Raw genomic sequence first — 17,683 nt, forward strand, 5'->3', positions numbered from 1 at the left:
ATGTCAAACAAAATTACTTTTAATTTCAATTTCTTATAATTGGTTTTTATTCGTGTGTCTTTGGTTACCTTTAATTTTAGGTTTGTTTCATGTACGATTTGTGATTATTTGAGAATACAATGTTATGTTTACCTGAAGTATTGCTCTCATGTGAGTGGCATTTTTGCCTTTATTGAGAAAATAAAGTCTTTAAACCTAAATCTTAGATATATACCATATTCTAAATATCTCGTTTAAATTTAAACTTTGTGACACAATTACCCACTACGCTGCCGCATTTACAACACGTTCATAGTAAATTTTAAACAGTCAGCACAGAAAGCAATGACATCTGTAAATTGATTCTCGACACCAATCAAGTATTATTGTCGAATAAATCGACTCACCAATTACTAAGACCCTCTACCAAACTGTCAGTACAGAATCATTTTCTGGCAGCCTCCAAATGGCAAGCACTTTGGCCGAAACGTGACCGAAATTGTGAATAAATCGTGTTGAATTGTCGACGTGCCGCCGGCCACCTATTATTGCAATCTCTGATTTATAACTTGTAATCAAGTGAGGGATGGTTGAGTGGATTAACACTTGAATGTTTAATATATTGGATTTGAAGCTGATGACAGCTCCTTGTGATGTAGCCAACATTGGTTGTGACGTAGACAGTTTCGAGTGTTAACGATTCTTGAGTAAGCTCTGTAGACATCATTTTTATGTAATACTTATAACTGATACTTTGCACAAAAATTGTTTAAAAAAGTCGATAATTTATATTGAACTGTCCGACGTCAGCGGTGACTCGGCAAATTTAAACTAAAAGGAAACTACTTTACTATACACGCTATGTTATTCAGTGTAGTTTTCTTTACATAATCGCACCCTTAATACAAAGGCATAATTCGAAATAAAATAATTCTAGGAAATTGCGTTCAAATATTTTGAATTGTTTCACTCCGGCTTGTTTTTTGAATGAAATGCTTATTATTAATGTCATGCAAGTTGACATTTTACTTCTTTGATAACGTTACTATAGGAAGCTTTGATAATAACCCGTAATATATACACAATCATTCAGGAATATTTCCTTGTAAGGAATGGCATTATAGATATTGTTTACATATAAGACCTAACTATATTTTGTATAATATATCGAAACAAACACGAATTGTTCTTTAGAATTCTAAAGGATTGCAACGAAACTTGTCATACAAGGGTACAAACCCGAATTGCGCAACATTTGAACAGTCTAAACTTTTTTTATATGGACATTTAACTAATTAGTAACTTCTAGCAGTAAATTCGGTGATGTGGCAGGTGTGTGAGAAAGGTCAAGGTAAATTTGTTGATCGAGTAATTACTGTCCATTTTTTTTTTTCTCAAAATTTGAATTTGTACCCTTAGTGTTTTAAGTCTCACTGGACCAAAAATTTGAGTTGGGGCTTTGTATTAAGGAAACATTATAATTTATAGGCAATCTGCTAGGAATGCTTAATATTTTAAGTACATATTGAACTACGTTCAGTAATATAATATACACATTTCATCACAATTTGGAGTTTTATTACAATTCAGTAATAGTCAAAAAACTATTAAAACTACCGCCTGTACTAAACTAGTATTATATTATAATAATCAACTCAACACTTACCCAGCAACAACTTCCCCTCTACGGTTAGGATATAACTCCGGATGTTGTCCATATCTCAGATATACTTCAAATTGCTGCTCCGCCCTGTACACATTGACATTTTCATGAATTCCAACGTTCTATTTTACCAAAACGGTGAAATCTTAACACCTCTATGTAATCAAGACGTACATATACCTCAGATGATCATTGCGATTATTGCGTATATCCACTAATTTCTACTCCTTGAGTTGTGTGACGCAAAAGAGGATTTACTCATCTGACAATAATTAACTTCTTTCTTTATTGGCTCCTGCCTCCTGGCCCACCTGATTTTAAGTGATGCCGCCCATGGACACTAGTTATTATATTACAAGTATTATGGATGAGTAATTATGGTAGCGTTTATAACCACCATGATGACTAAATAATGATTATCTTTATATTATGTTTGAATTAAAATACTTTGAATAGTTCCGATTAATACAAGTTAAGTCAGTCAGATCAACAATGTCTATGACAAGTCACAGATATTACGTATGGTAAAGTTCTATACCAACCTAGAATCAAAGCTAAAGTAAGTCTGATCTGTAAAGTTATCCGCATGGAAGACAATTTTGACGAAGTTTGTCTCCGATATGAAAGTTTGCGGTTGTTCTATCTCGCCACAGAAGAGACCCGGCTCCTTGCGGTTTGAGACGTCTGTCTTTGCATTGCCGTCAACTATCTGTGAACAAAGGATGTGATAAAGAACTATTTAATACTAGCGGATCCGACAGACGTTGTCCTGTCTACACGTCTTTAATTTCAAAATTTCAATTTTTAATAAGCCATTTTGATGAAAATTATTATACAAATGTTATGACAATATCTAACGATCCAGCACATGGTCGCACACGATATAACACAATGATAACAAAACTTTTTTTAAATTTCGGGACAGACTAAAATTAAAATTCGAATATTATTTAAAATTTGACACTGCAATGGTAGCGCCGTCTGTCGGATCCAATGTAAAACATTCCAAAATCAACGACAACTAATAAATTGAAAATTAATTAAAAAAACATTGTCCAGCGGACAAAATTGTGAATCTAAACCATTCCCAGATCCCCTTGAACACACACAAAAAAATTCGTCTAAATCGGTCCAGTCGTTTAGGAGGAGTTCAGTCACATACACACGCACACAGGAAATATATATACATATTAAGATATAGGTGGCTTGAAATATAACCAAAATATCTATTAACCATAAAAGTAAATCAGTTGCATACTTTTGAGTTTCGTCTCTGTCTGTCTAATTTTGCTTATTGCAATGAGATGATACAAATATTATATTACTTTAGTTAACGTCCTTTGTTACTTCTAAATTAAAATATGAATAGTAAATTTCCGGTTATGTTACTGTTAATAACAATTTAGATCATCCAATCGCCAGTATACAGGGGTTACAAAAGTTAAACTTACACATAAAATTTTAGTTCAAAACAATCCAATATCCAACGTCAAATGTTCATTTTAATGAAAATATTTCCGTATAGAAAGAAGCCTTTGAGTTTTTCGTTGTCTAACTTTATTAATAACAAATATAATATTGGAATCCGTCGCGTATTTGATGATGGTATTAAGTTACATCTCTATACAATATTATAATAAAAATTATATAAATTTTATCACTTTAAAGTAGTACCTACAGCATGATACTTATTCTGCATGTTATTATATTTAAATATAAGCAGTAATTACTTTTAGCAATGAATGCTTGTAAAGAATGCCAAAGAAAGGGTAATAGAGAAAGATATGCACAAACACGGTCTTTCATAATGAAGATTGCGATTAAAAATGAAATATTTACAATTATAATATCTTATTATACGAATTCCATTGCAAAAGTGTTAACATCGTATGTGTTATTAAATAAACAAAGACTCCTTAATGGTGGAGAAAAGAGGAAGAGGCGCTATACTTGACATTTTTAAATGTAGTTGTTTAGAGTAGTTTACAGAAACATAGAATATTAATTCCAACTATAACACATAAATATACAGTTACATAATGTGTAGTTAATAAATATTACATAATACCCTTGTAAAATAATTGTTATGAAAGTTTGCTTTCTACTAAATGGAAGCTATAGGGCTTCACAATTTGTTGTTAATTGGCAATTAATTGGAAATTATTTGTAATGTTGTTGATTTTAATTAAAATGACAAAAGTTTTCACATAATTTGAATAATATTGCTAGGTTTTATAATTATGCTGTAGTGAATACTGAAAGTATAAAGTCCAAATGCATACAATTTATTGTAGATGTTATTTATAAAAGTCAGCCTGATATATATACATATATATTTTGGTACATACTAATTTAATTAAAAAATTAGCCTGACTTAATCAAGACAGTAAAACCATTGTATCACAGCCGGGATTTGACCGCACGATCTCAGGTTTTCATAAGGTTGTCATAAGGTCCCTAAGTAAAGAACGTGCCAATTTCTTAATTTACCCGCGAGCCTTCTGGCTTAGTCATGGTCTATGGCCAGCTGTAACACTTAACATTCAGTCTCCTGCCCATTTGCCACCTGTTCAATCTGTTTTTGCCACCAAAAAAAAAAAACTTACAAAACTCTTTAATATTTATAATAGTAAAATGCGATAGGCGAGCTATTAAAAATGTACTAAACGGCACACAGGCCCATTATTAATATACATTACAGACAAAAAGTAAATGGAATTTCATATAATTCAAAATTACATACATTGAAAATTCGAAGATAGCCAAAACGTTCGAGAATTATGCTAACTAAAGCATTCGGGGCTAGTAATTGAGTAGGGCGAACCTGCTAATTAATTTTCGAACTTGGAAAGTACTCCGGAAGAACAATTTGAGAGGATAATCATTGGATCGTGATTTCTTATAATTGGAAATTGCGTTACCTTAGGGACTTTGTGATTAATTAAGATTACGATTAATTTCTTCATTTCTTTTGACTTGCGAGAAATGCGTAAACTTTGGTTATTTTAAAATCACAATTCGCATACAATAATCGTGACTAGCAATAACACAACTGATATACTTTTCACATATTATCTTTGATACAAGTTTTTAAGCTAAAGCATGCCTTGTATCGCGGGCTTTGAGCACGGTGACGGAATCGAGAAATTCTGTGATGAAAATAAACCTAACACACGATGACGTAATATAGGTACGGTCAATACGCGTTAGAGCGGGACAGAACGCAAACTGCTTATTCACATCTCTCTGACGAGATCGGTGACGTAGCGTAAGCGTGGCCGGTGCAGCTGGTACGGGTTAGAGTGAGATAAACTATATAATTAGTCAAAGTCTGGTAGAGTCGTAGTTTGAATTAGTAACTAAGAAAAAAAATCTGCATTGATAAAAATAAATAACAAATTATAATTGCATAATTTGTTAAAAAAATGCTTTGCAATAGCTTTACCGCGGCACGCTTAATTTTTTGTCTTAATTTATTTATAAAGCTATAAACTTTATATTTATTTTGTATTAGTATCATAGAACCATCAATTAAGTTCAGATTATCTGTATAACGACATTCATTGACTGTTACAGCGGTACGAAGTTCACCGGCTGTGCTGGTTTGTTCAAGTGTAAATAAATATAAGGTATTATAACTCACTGACCTGCATATATCCCTTATGGCATGTAGTCCCATTAATTAAAGTGCCGACTTTGAACTTCTTGAAACGTATTCGTAGAATCCAGTCTTTTGGTGACCCTCGAAATGCTCGAAACCTGAGAAAAGTAGAATATATATATATATATACCGATTTATAGTTTGCTTTTATCCAGAAAAACATTTTTGAAGTGAAACTTCTTAGGGCGCATGAGGGTTCAATTTTTACGGAAAGTCGCGAATACGTGCAGCGTTTCTGTCGAAGAAAAGGGAGAGAACGATTGAGACTGATTGAGACAGTGAGAGAGAGTGAGAAAAGGAGATCGAGAAAAAATACACGATGTATTCGTTTAGTAGTAACATATAAGACCTTTAGATGGATATTCTGTCTGTAACGTCTTGTGTAGTAAACGCAGATTTTTTATTTATGTCCATAATCATTAGTACTTATACAATGTATAAACAGTGTGAATATAGATTGGGACTTTTACCTTAGTAATAATAATTTTACCAAGAAGTTTCACTTCAAATATGTGTACTTTTTACGCACGCACTTTTTTTTTAATGTGGGTCGTGCACATTTAACTGACGCTTTACGAAGAAGACCTTGCCTGCCTTGATCGCCTACGTTTTAATTCTGATGAAAATCTTTACTTTCAACAAAACTTATGATTTGTAGTGAATTATTGTTATATAGATATTTTTATGTATATTAACTGTTAAGCTGTCTATCGCTGTATACGTAAAATATGCTACCATTTGGTTCAATAAACAATAACAATCAATAAACGTCTAATGGCAACCAGTTTAACCAATTTCTTAATGACACTGGAAGAAACTAGCGTTTAAGATACAGGCTAGGCCTAGTTTAAACACTAGAGCTCATAGATGTATATTATGTTTAAGGCTAACCATAGCGAATATTGTATATATAGAATATAATGTTTGTTTTGAGTCAAATAAAGTCTATTTTTATTTATTACATTTTTTTCTCATGATCTTTCTTGTTATATAGACAAGGATAGCCTTGATACTGGATTTGTCCAGTCTCGTTACTCTAGTCAAGTTGTTCAATAAGTGAGATTATGTAAAATTTAGTATAATAATAATAACAGCGTTATGGGGAACGGTTCAGAAGTTCTGTCTAAGCTCTTATGCCAAACAGAAATGTAATTACCTATATGTACACGTGAGTGGACGTCCGAAGTTTTCCGGCGTGACCGGAGGTGACGACACATCTTCATAGATTTCCACAGTCTTGTTGCAATGATCACGTTTTGAATCTAGAACAGAGAATAACTAATTGACTTTTAAAATATTTCAGACATTAAAAAAAATACGTCTCTTTCAGGTTTTCTGTTTATTGAATTCAGAAGAAAACGTTTTATTATACCTCTGATATCCACAATAGTAGACATATTATATAAAACATACATTTTTTTTATAGAACAGGCGGCAAACGGGCAGGAGGCTCACCTGATGTTAAATGATACCGCCGCCCATGGACACTCTCGATGCTAGAGGGCTCAAATATGGTGACGCTAGTTAGATAAAACTTGGAATACTACTAAACTTATTTAAAACATTCAAACCCCTTCCAATACCCTTTTAAAGGTGTTTCTCCTTACTACACAATTTAAAACATATTATATACAAAAATAATGTTAACACAAATGATGACAGTTGGAGTTGTTTATTTATATATATTTTTCCCTCTATCCGGCTCCTTGTAGCCTCTACCTATCTACAAGTAGCTTCATAATCAGAAAGGTTATGAAGCCACTTGTAGATAGGTATGGGCATAAAACTATAAAACTGATGTAAATATTTACAACGTCGTGTGTAAATGCCTTTCACAATTAATTAAACCATATCAAAAGTAATAACACAAAAGCGGATGTTAATATACATGCGTCAACGCCCAATAAAGCAACGGATTAAACTCAGTATGTGCATTTGTCGCCGCAAAATGTATACATTAACTGTGAGGCGAGGGATTTTACGTGCTTTATTTTAAAATGGCGTCAAATTGTGTAGTGGCACGTTTGAGGATTCAAGATGCTTAAATGTTTGCGCTTGAATTGTAGAGAATTTCTATTCAAGTTTGTTGTATAAAATAGTATATTAATATTTCAGGAGTCTCGTGAAAAATGTCTTTGAATTTCAACTAAGTATAAAGTATTATTTTTATGTGTTAATAGTAGTTTATTTTCGTTTCCAAGACCTTTAATTATTTATCCTTACTTTCCCGTACTTGCCCGAACGCCCATTGTCTTTATACTTTCGAAGCTTCCCGATCATAAGAAATATTAATATTTTTATATAGAACAGAAACCATAAATATGTTTAATAACTTCTATATTTCATAAAACTAAGCTTGAAATATTGTAGGTATTCTTATATTATTTTTAAAAATATCGTGGTTTATTGGAAGTAATAAGAACAAAGTGCTCGACCATAGAGTATATTGGCTATTGAACGCTCGCAGCAAACTAATAGTTTGTACACAATGACTACGACCATCCTATAATACTACGTTTTCGCAATTTATGTAACATACAAAACATGTCTACAAACCACAAATCAAGTAAGATCATATTCGGGCTATAAATGTTTTGATGAACTGTATTTCTGAACTTCCAAGTTACATACAATAAAATAAAAGTAAAACTCTAAAGAATCATTGGTATGATAGTATATATGAATTGGTCATCTGTGATAATATGCTAGTGAGCGGATTTGATCGTAATGCGTGTGCAAGTTATGAGATCCCAAATGTAATTTTTTTCAAGTTGTACAAGTACTAACTTATATTTAACTATCAGACTCGGCCAAGCGTTGCTGTAGCTAAGGTTTTTGTTATATTACATGATAGTTCAAGGGAAACGGTAGGAGAACTTATGTGAAACGTTGGTACATTTAACACAGTGCCATCTTATAGAATTGCATCAGATAATAAACATATATTTGCAATAAAATAATATTGCGGGTATAAATTGAGATGTAAGCTAACCTATCTTTAAAGTTAGATCAAACTGCACACGGTGTGCAAATTTGATTGATATCTGTTCGGCAGTTTATCGCGGACAAACATCGGGACAGGAGACTTATATAATTATATATTAAGATATTTTTAAGGAAGTACTCGTTAAAACTTATCGTATAACATACTTTGAAAACCTCTTAGAAAACAACTTAGTGCATCTGCGTTTGTTCAAAATATTTAAGCTCTAAGTAATGTCTGCTGAGAGGAATTTAAATATAATTTAACGGATGTGTCGTCTCTAATGCATTTCCGGAATCTGTGTGTAGAGTACGCTTTAACATTGCCAAATTGCATCTATGAAATGGTTGGAAAGTGAGATAATTGTATTCCTTGGAACCCTTGGAACAAACACCTCGTTAACACAGTGTCATAATTTTCCGTAAAAAGATTAGATAAGTATTCCAAATAAATAAAGATTTTTAAATTAAATCAACTGTTTATTAGATATATTTAACAATCTTAATCAATCTTCTTAATCTACAAAGTCATAATTGAAAATTATTATATAAAAGAAAATCAAATCGAATGACAAAAAATTTGATCGCTGTGTACCTTTAAAGCTGGGAAAGGACCAGCTCGGTATTATCTACTATGCATATGTATGTTATATATCTCTCGAGAAATTCTCTAATGTAACTTTATTTAACCAATTTCTGTAAAGTTGCATAAAGTTGATCATTTTTCGAATAATAAGGTCATACAATATTTCACTTCTTACGTGTGTACAGTTATACACGCACACATTTTTCTTAATCTTAATATATATAAATCTCGTGTCACAATGTTTGTCCTCAATGGACTCCTAAACCACTTAACCGATTATAATAAAATTCGCACACCATGTGCAGTTCGATCCAACTTGAGAGATAGGATAGTTTAAATCTCAAATTATAGTCGCAATTTTATTTTATTGTAAATTATTTGTTTATTATATGATACAATTCTAACAGATGGCGCTGTGTTAAACGTACCAATGTTTGACATAAGTTCTCCTACCGTTTCCCTTAAATAGTTTACTTCTATGTAATATAACAAAAACCTTATCCACAGCAACGCTTGGCCGAGTCTGTTAGTAAATTATATAAACGCTCAAAGAATAACTTGACAATTAATTAAGTATTTATTTAAATTAACACAAAAATCCTTGCCCTATGCCGCGCGCTTCACTGCTTTAGATTGTTTGCCTAGTATGCTATTTCAAAATGTCGTCAAATTGAACGGCGCAGCAGCACTACATAATTTTCCTTTTAGCGAGAATTTAATGCACAACGCATTTCGTAGAACAAGACAAACATGGAACGGTTGGAAAATTAATTTCCACTTAAGTATAGTTAAGTTGTTCGTTTAAGTTTTAAGTAGAATATAGCTAACCATCCAATAGGATTCTCTTCTGGAGTGCCAATTGAAGCCTTAATTAACTAGACTCAGTATTAATTGATATATTGTTCTAGTTAAACTAGATTGTGTTAATTGCTGAGTTTATAAATTCATTATTTGTGAGTGAGTCTGTGCATATGTAGTGCGTAGTGCTATATGTTTTTGTATTATTAAAAAAAGGAATTGAAGAAACATGTAACAACTGCACATACTTTTATTATCGAAAAATACTTGCATGTTTCTTAAGTTGGTTTAGATACATGATTCAAGAAGAATGATGTTTCGTTATCTTCTCTTTTAATATTGAATTATCAGAGCAAGCAGATAATTAATTGTTAGCGTTTTTATAGCCTTCCTCTATAAATAGAGATTACATAGATTTAGGGCGTACATTGAAGATTTCATACATTAACTTAAATTAACTAACTGATTTACTCACTCGATTTTCATATTAAGATAAAAATGCAAAACTAATACATATGTATTTTTAATAAGATCAGATTCAGTGCAATCGTACAGAAACTATGTATATATGTTTTGGATTTAACTTGTCAGACATTTCAGTATCAGTGAAAATATAAAATAAAATACTGATGTACATATTTGTGATGTATTTGATTTCGATTTCCATTTAAGCTGGCTTCTAATAATAACATAATTAAATTCTCGCATAGAAATGATTTTTAAATAAACATCACATCGGTAGTTTATACATTAAATATGCAAACAAAACGAATTAACAGCGGTTACGATTTATGTGAACTATCGAGTAATGATCTCATTTGGCAGATATATGAAACTTCATTAGCGTTTCGCTTTGTCAGTTGAAACGGTAATGTTGATTTTGGTACGGTATCCCTTCACGGTGCATTCATTATACAACTAATGATGTATCAACAAGACACATTAAAATCTACCGGTAAATGTTATGGATAATTGTTGTTATAAACCGCATATATACAAATGTATGTATGTTTGTATATATGTCGCGTAACGGCCTATAGGACATGTTAATAAAGTACAGACCGTGCCTTGAACTGTTCTGTGAAACAATCATTGTATATTAGGCGGCAAACAAGACAGAAAGAACGGATCTCGCGATGAATTGCGCATATTGTTAATAAAAATATTACCGGTGTAGTCGGGGCGTATTTCCCGACGCGTAACACTTCCAATACACTATTTCATAAATAGTAGCAGTGAAATGTACTTTTTTGTTTGTTGAAAAAAAAAATGTGAGATATATAAAGTCCCTGGATACGATGGCAGAGGAGTAGAATAAAATATTAATAAAAAAACGCGAAAAAATTTGACAATTGTTTTGTAACGGATTAAAAACAATTATGAACTTCAACTTTCACATACACATCAAACAGGATCGAAAAGAAATGTAAACTTGAAGCAGGGCAGTTTAAATGAAATTCATGCAGGAATTCAGGCTATTATTATTGTTATAAAATAACGGCTTCATCTTCATCTTGTACAATTTTAATATCCTTCTCTCTTGATTTTACGAGTATTATAATACAAAAAATATTGACAGTGTAGCTAGTAAGCTTTTTAATTATCTAAAAGTTCTCTAGAGTTTCAAATTATAAAAGTATATTATATACTGAGCAATTATATAATCGATTACCATCTTAAAATTGGCAAAATTAGTACGTTTGACAAATTCAAAAAGGTATTAAAGATGCATGTTAGAGTGAACACAGTAGACTAAAATTGGGACGGCTAATAGCGACTTGTATCTCGCTCATATACACATATTAATATAAATTTTCACATGTGAATAAAATATTTTTTTGTAGTGGGAAATAAAGTTAATAAAAAAAAATATCTTAGAATTATTATTATTAAAAATAATATACACAATATTCATAAACACAATAGTCATTACAAATATAGACCGATGTTCTACTGGAAACATTTAAATATTTGTTTCTAGAAATTGTTACGTTATTTCGTAGTCATTTATCCTAAGATAATACTTGGGATACAAGTGGGAATAAAAGTGTACAAGAAAATTTATCGTGAATGTACCAAGACAGAGTTAGTGTGAACTGTGAACTAAAGTTTTAATACTTTTTCCTTTTTGTGGAAAAAGATCATTTTACCGGAGAACAGTAGTTTTATGTACTTTGAGATACAGTATCCCCTTGATATTATTTTTTATCTTATGAAACAAAAAGAGGGTATTTTCTCGTTAGTCTTTTGTTTTCGTCATCAGAGTTTTTAACGTAGAGTATTTCATAGGTTTTATTCATACATGTATGATATAAGCATATATTGAAGAAGTCTGCATGGTTACAAGTGATAAGAACAGTCCTCTTAACTCTTTAAAAACATGTTTAACGTTAATGTCAGATGTCAGACGGAATCCTAATTTAATCAATTCAAGAAATAAAAATGCTTAATAAATAAACTTGATAGCAAAGTTCAAATCTTCCTAGAGTTTTGCAAAAACTTGTATCAGTTAAAAAATACTATTAGAATTTCTGTGTGCAATTAACATACTTATAGTAATACTATGGAATACACGAGATAATACATAGTTTTTTTTAAATGCCGTGTTTAAAAGGTAACACTCGTTGTAAAAGCGCAAGGAGAAATTCTAATTAAAATGTAATTAAGAATTAATTAATGCTATCCCGGAAGTAAAAGCCTTCATAAACTATGCAAATCTTGCCTCAAGCAAAACTAAAAACCTAAGGATTATGATGAAAGGGAATAAGATATTAACTTTTACTTTTCTACGCCGTAGAATTTAATGAGCTGCCATATCAGGAAAGGCTTTTAATAGTAGCCAAACACTACGAATTCGTTAAATACGTTATACTGTTAGTAGGGTAATAGGAATAAAAAATATTTATATCTATAGAAGTTAGTTATTATTCGCAATAGTTATTTTATAAAAAAAAATACCATTCTGGTCAATGGTCAATTTTTTGTCTCAGATTTAAGGAAAATGTTCGTGTATTCAAGCCTTAAGGGAAAGTGTAAATGGACGGCGAGGCAATATCAGATAACATAAGGTGAGCGTCTTTTGCCCCCAATTACATTAGAAAAAAATATATAAATAAGTATTCTTATGATTGTCATTAAACAGCAATATTTATCTCCTAATTCAACGTGATCATTGGCGTAGTGACATGATGTTACACCGTACAAAAAATTGTGCATAAGCAATTTGTCGTTAGTAATTTAATTGTTTAGTGCCATTGCATATATTGTATTATGAAATAAATTAATTCCTATGTATATACATGTATACCGTAGCAGTTATGCAAAGTATGTATTTAAGAAATAGTATGAAAAAGTGTATTCAGCTTTTGGATAAAGATCGAAGGCTTCTACTTATAAATAGTACTTTGATATTGTATTATCTTACGCAAATTATCTTCTCCATCATATAAATCCATCGTCAAATAAATCTCCAAAGCATTTAACTCACACATTACCTAACAAATTAGACTGGAAACTTCTAATTTCAACAGAATTACTGCTTTTATCTAATTTTCCAAGAACATTCGTGTTAAAAGGCTTTGTAAGTTGAAATATCGACTCTATTAACGTGAGTTACAGTTTATTTTTGATCGCAAATGCTCGTTTAATCAGCTGATTGCGAGCAACTTTTATTCCCTTGTAAAGAACACAATTCGTGCTCGATTGAACACGGGCAAGTTTAGTTGGATGTGGTATATTAAGGCTTTATGAAAATGGCCTTTTAAAAGGTTTTACTCATCAATAAGGAACTTTATGAATAACATGAGCTTTGAAATTGACAAACTTATGTAATAGTAACAATAAAGTAATAATAATAAATATCGATTTCGTGTAGGTAAATTAAGTGTCGTATATACGAATATATATGTGTATATACGTATATATGTAAACATAAATCACTTTAGGAGATGAGTAAACACCGTTTGATTTGAGGAAGCTAATTTTAGTTTATAAAGATTAAAAGATTTTTAAATAATTAATAAAATCACCTGAAAAAATACGTATATATTATGGAATACAGAAAAGAATCAAGAACATATTTGAATTACTGAACATAGCTTCTAAGTAACGAATTGTTAAGTTTTCTTTAATCTCATTCAGTTATTCCATCAGTGAAATGCAGAATAGCAAAAGGAACATCCAAACCTTCATTTTACTGTAAAATTGGGAGGCGATCGGTCCAGACGGTCGGATTAAATTTCTAACTCTAACTTCGTCGTTCAACTGTTTTGAGAACTAACCGTGGTTCCAAGTCGCAAGTATTCTAGATATTTTACTTCAAATTTGGGAACTACATCGTTCAGTTTGTTGTAATTTCAGTTATTTTCTGCATATTTAAACAAATAGATAAATATCTCTCTCCTATTCGATACTAAGTTTACTATTCGATTTATATAAGTAAAAATTTAACTGTGAATACCGTAGGTACCGGAAGCCTTAAACTGTTATTATATACTTTGTTCTTATCGCACTCGGGTTAAATGTGTGTAGGGTTTTCAGAATGAAAGTATTTTAAAGCAATTAAACTTATATATTTCCTGAAGTATCAATTACAACTGCCGAAGAACTAAGAGGGTAGTATCACTAAATCCTTGAGAGAAGAGTGTACAATTGTCAGATACCTAGTCCTTTTATTACTCATTACCCTCTTATCTCGTTCAGATATAATGTAATTTTAGGGTAGGTGTAAATATGTAATGGATATTTAAGTATTTGTTAAACATGGTTAAGGTGAAAAATGATTTTATAAGTTATAAATAAGTTAAAATGATTTATTAATAGTAGGTATTTTAAATTATTAGGGTTAAAAAAAATTATATACATATGGTATACCGAAACGCGAGAAATTATAAAGTCGTAGCGTATTAAGCATAAAAAGAAGTACTTGAAGCTAACAGCACGCAGGTTGTAATAGAAATTAGGATTGAGTATCATCCCTACCAAAGTATAATGAAAATAAATACTTGAGTCATATTAGTATTGTCTTTTATTAACATAACTTTTACACATTTCAAGAAAACACTTTTTTACGGATTATAGTGTATTATTGTATTAAAATTATGTCTAAATAATTATAAGTTAAAATACAATAATACATAACTATAATCCGTAAAAAAGTGTTTTCTTTGAGTCATATTAACAACGTAATGCCATCATGATCAATAACAGTACAGCCCCTTGTGGGCCTCAGCCTCCGCAAGTATCTTCGCAATCTCTCTCGTGCCCCATGCGTCCAGTTTTGAACACCTATTTTTTCAAGGTCGTTGACAACTCTATCTCTCCAATGCAGCCTCATAACAATTTAATATACCACTATATGTATTTAAACTCTTTATAACATGGCTTAAATTCCGTTCCGTATACGTAGAATTCTTTTATTTTAAATAGCTACGTGTAATTGCATACTGTTTATTTCGTAGAATCATATAAATGAGTGCAACTTAAAAAGTGCTTAAAGCCAGCATTCAACCTCAATTTGTTTGTAATTTTTATTTAATATTGGTTATTAATAATACGTTTACATTGCAATTCTAAAAAAACATTCCCATATACACAACAAATGTATGCACTGCTTACAAATAGAAATATATCGACGGATTAATCATGTGTGTGGTTCGCTAAGTATATAACATAAGCTCGTAAGCCCTACATTAGCAGAAGATCTCTTGAAAAAGCAATCAAGACCAATCTCATACAATATAACTTCCCACTACAAGGCCCCTTCTTAACGGCCAGTCTCAAAAAGATATTTTGCTACAATTTTCTTCGCGAGAATATTATTTGTATCTAGATATAAAAATTAAAATATAATTATATATAATGCGGTGAGGCGTCACAATAATTACATTAAAAGACAAATGACAATAAATGTCAGCTATCATGGAAAGTTCTTAAAACGTCAATTATACCTACATTTATTTCGTGGCACACAAATTGGTAAACGGCTTATACCACCACATTATATTGTAGATTTATTAATGGAAAATTACAAAATAAGCTTTGTTTTCTATTCCTATTGAATGTCTAGACATCCCAAATCCGCAGAGTAGCGTCGATGATGGTGGATCTGCCATTGATAAGTTTTTACTTTAGTTTTAGTATCATCGAGTAAAACATTCTTGACTCTTTTCTAAAATACTCTTGTATTGTAGGATAAAAGAGACAAAATTACATTTTACGCCTTAAAACATCAGGGATACTCCATATATTTACGTCCGCCATGTTTTGTACAGATTGACTTGTGTTAAATTTCATTAAAGTGACAACTGAAGTGTTGTGCCGCAGACTTCACTTTGGCTTTGACATATTATAGATTATCGCAAGTGCATAACTCTGGGATTATATTATTCTGATGTGAAACATCATTGCGCCAATGTATTTCACATTAGATCTTAATAAATTGAGAGGTTAAATGTAAATGTTCTTTATAGTAGAAATGTTAAAGAAATTTTGCTTTAGCAAACGAAATAAATAAAAGGTGCAAATATAGTGGGACTGGCCTAACTCAGTCCTACTATCTGTCTCGGATCGGATCAATGGACACGTCGTAATGAAAAATATAACAATGAACGCTTTTTTCTCGAGTACGATGGTTTTATCAAAGCTTTTTATATGGGAATCTTAATCTTCAAATTAGATTTGTCGCTACTTTGCTCTGTTAAATTGCTATGTTGATGATACTTTATACTATGTGTTATATATAAATGTGTGTGTTATATATTTATGATACAAGTATATATATGTTACAAATTAAGCTCGGTTTCGTTTAAGAAAAGAGCATACCAACTAATAAAATACCGACAACTAACTTGCCAGCCTTTTGTCCATGGGCGGCTGTACTTAACATCTGATGAGCCTTGTGCCTGTTTGTCTGCTATTAGATAAAAAAAATAGAATCGGGTCCAAATTAAAATCTTTGTTACTTATTGAATCACTTTCATTCTAATTTGATCACTGCTAAAAAGCATATGAGAATTAAAAACATGTATTTGATATAAATATCTGATGTATTATTAACTTCTAAAAATTAAAATATTAACCATAACAAACAACCAAAAGTATTCAAAAGTTTCTTAACCATTCTTCTAGTTTAGATGTTCATAAGTGCACAAAAGTTATTTAAATCAATCAATATAATTCGATCAACTCCCAATTGAAGAATTTATAGTATGCCGCATTCGTTATGGATAAATACTTAAAAAAAAGTATTTTGTGTGGATGTTCAAATAAATCGCTTTGTTTAAAGCTGGGGTTGCAACGCAAATAAAAAAAAAACAAACACTTCCTTAGGTTTTCTAAGGGTTCACAAATCACACTTATGTTATGGGACATTATAGGAAACGAGAATGTTACGCTTCTTATTATTTACCATAATATTCATATGTAACTTAACTAAAGTTTACAAAAGGGCTGCTAAAAACGATCTTTGTGTTGTTTGTGAATTATTTATTTATTACAGAAATACACACATAATCCTTACAGCCTATGCCAATACGATAATGACGAGATACATTTAATAGAATATAATATAGTACATATTTAAAATTAAATACATAATAGACACAATATCGCTACAGTAAATTCACTCTGCGAACATACAAATATGTCGATAGTGTCGGCGACAGCATTCAGTAGACGCAACGTCCTGGATAACTGTGATCTGTGCAATAGACTGGTTCTTGCCTTTGGTATCGCAAATAACCTAGGCCTTCGCTGTCGCACATATCCCATAGGTACTAAGAAACCCAGTTCTTGGAGTACAACATAATTTTATGCCTTGAGGTAGTAGAAGTTATTTAACAGAGCAAGACAAGGCTGTAAGACGCAAACGAAAAAATATTACCGGTCCTCAATCGTAGAACGAAAGAACAGGTTATTAATCTATATATAAGAATTCCCATCATTGTATTATTCGAAGATTGAATTTCAATACTTATATATTGCACTTATAAAAACCTATTGTAATTAAAAATAA

General features: G+C 31.2%; 1 protein-coding gene across 1 annotated transcript in view; it reads right to left on the reverse strand.

The window, feature by feature from the left end:
* The window catches only part of LOC111001543, a 64,068-nt gene that overhangs the window by 14,928 nt on the left and 31,457 nt on the right, over nt 1-17,683 (reverse strand). The window contains exons 2-5 of the mRNA XM_045629279.1: nt 6,460-6,565; nt 5,290-5,401; nt 2,185-2,351; nt 1,646-1,729 (exon numbers count right to left, since the gene is read on the reverse strand). Of these exons, the coding sequence (XP_045485235.1) occupies nt 1,646-1,729; nt 2,185-2,351; nt 5,290-5,401; nt 6,460-6,565 (469 nt within the window). The remainder of the gene's footprint in view (nt 1-1,645; nt 1,730-2,184; nt 2,352-5,289; nt 5,402-6,459; nt 6,566-17,683) is intronic.

Source organism: Pieris rapae, chromosome 8 (genome assembly GCF_905147795.1).
Source record: "Pieris rapae chromosome 8, ilPieRapa1.1, whole genome shotgun sequence".
NCBI classification, from domain to species: domain Eukaryota; kingdom Metazoa; phylum Arthropoda; class Insecta; order Lepidoptera; family Pieridae; genus Pieris; species Pieris rapae.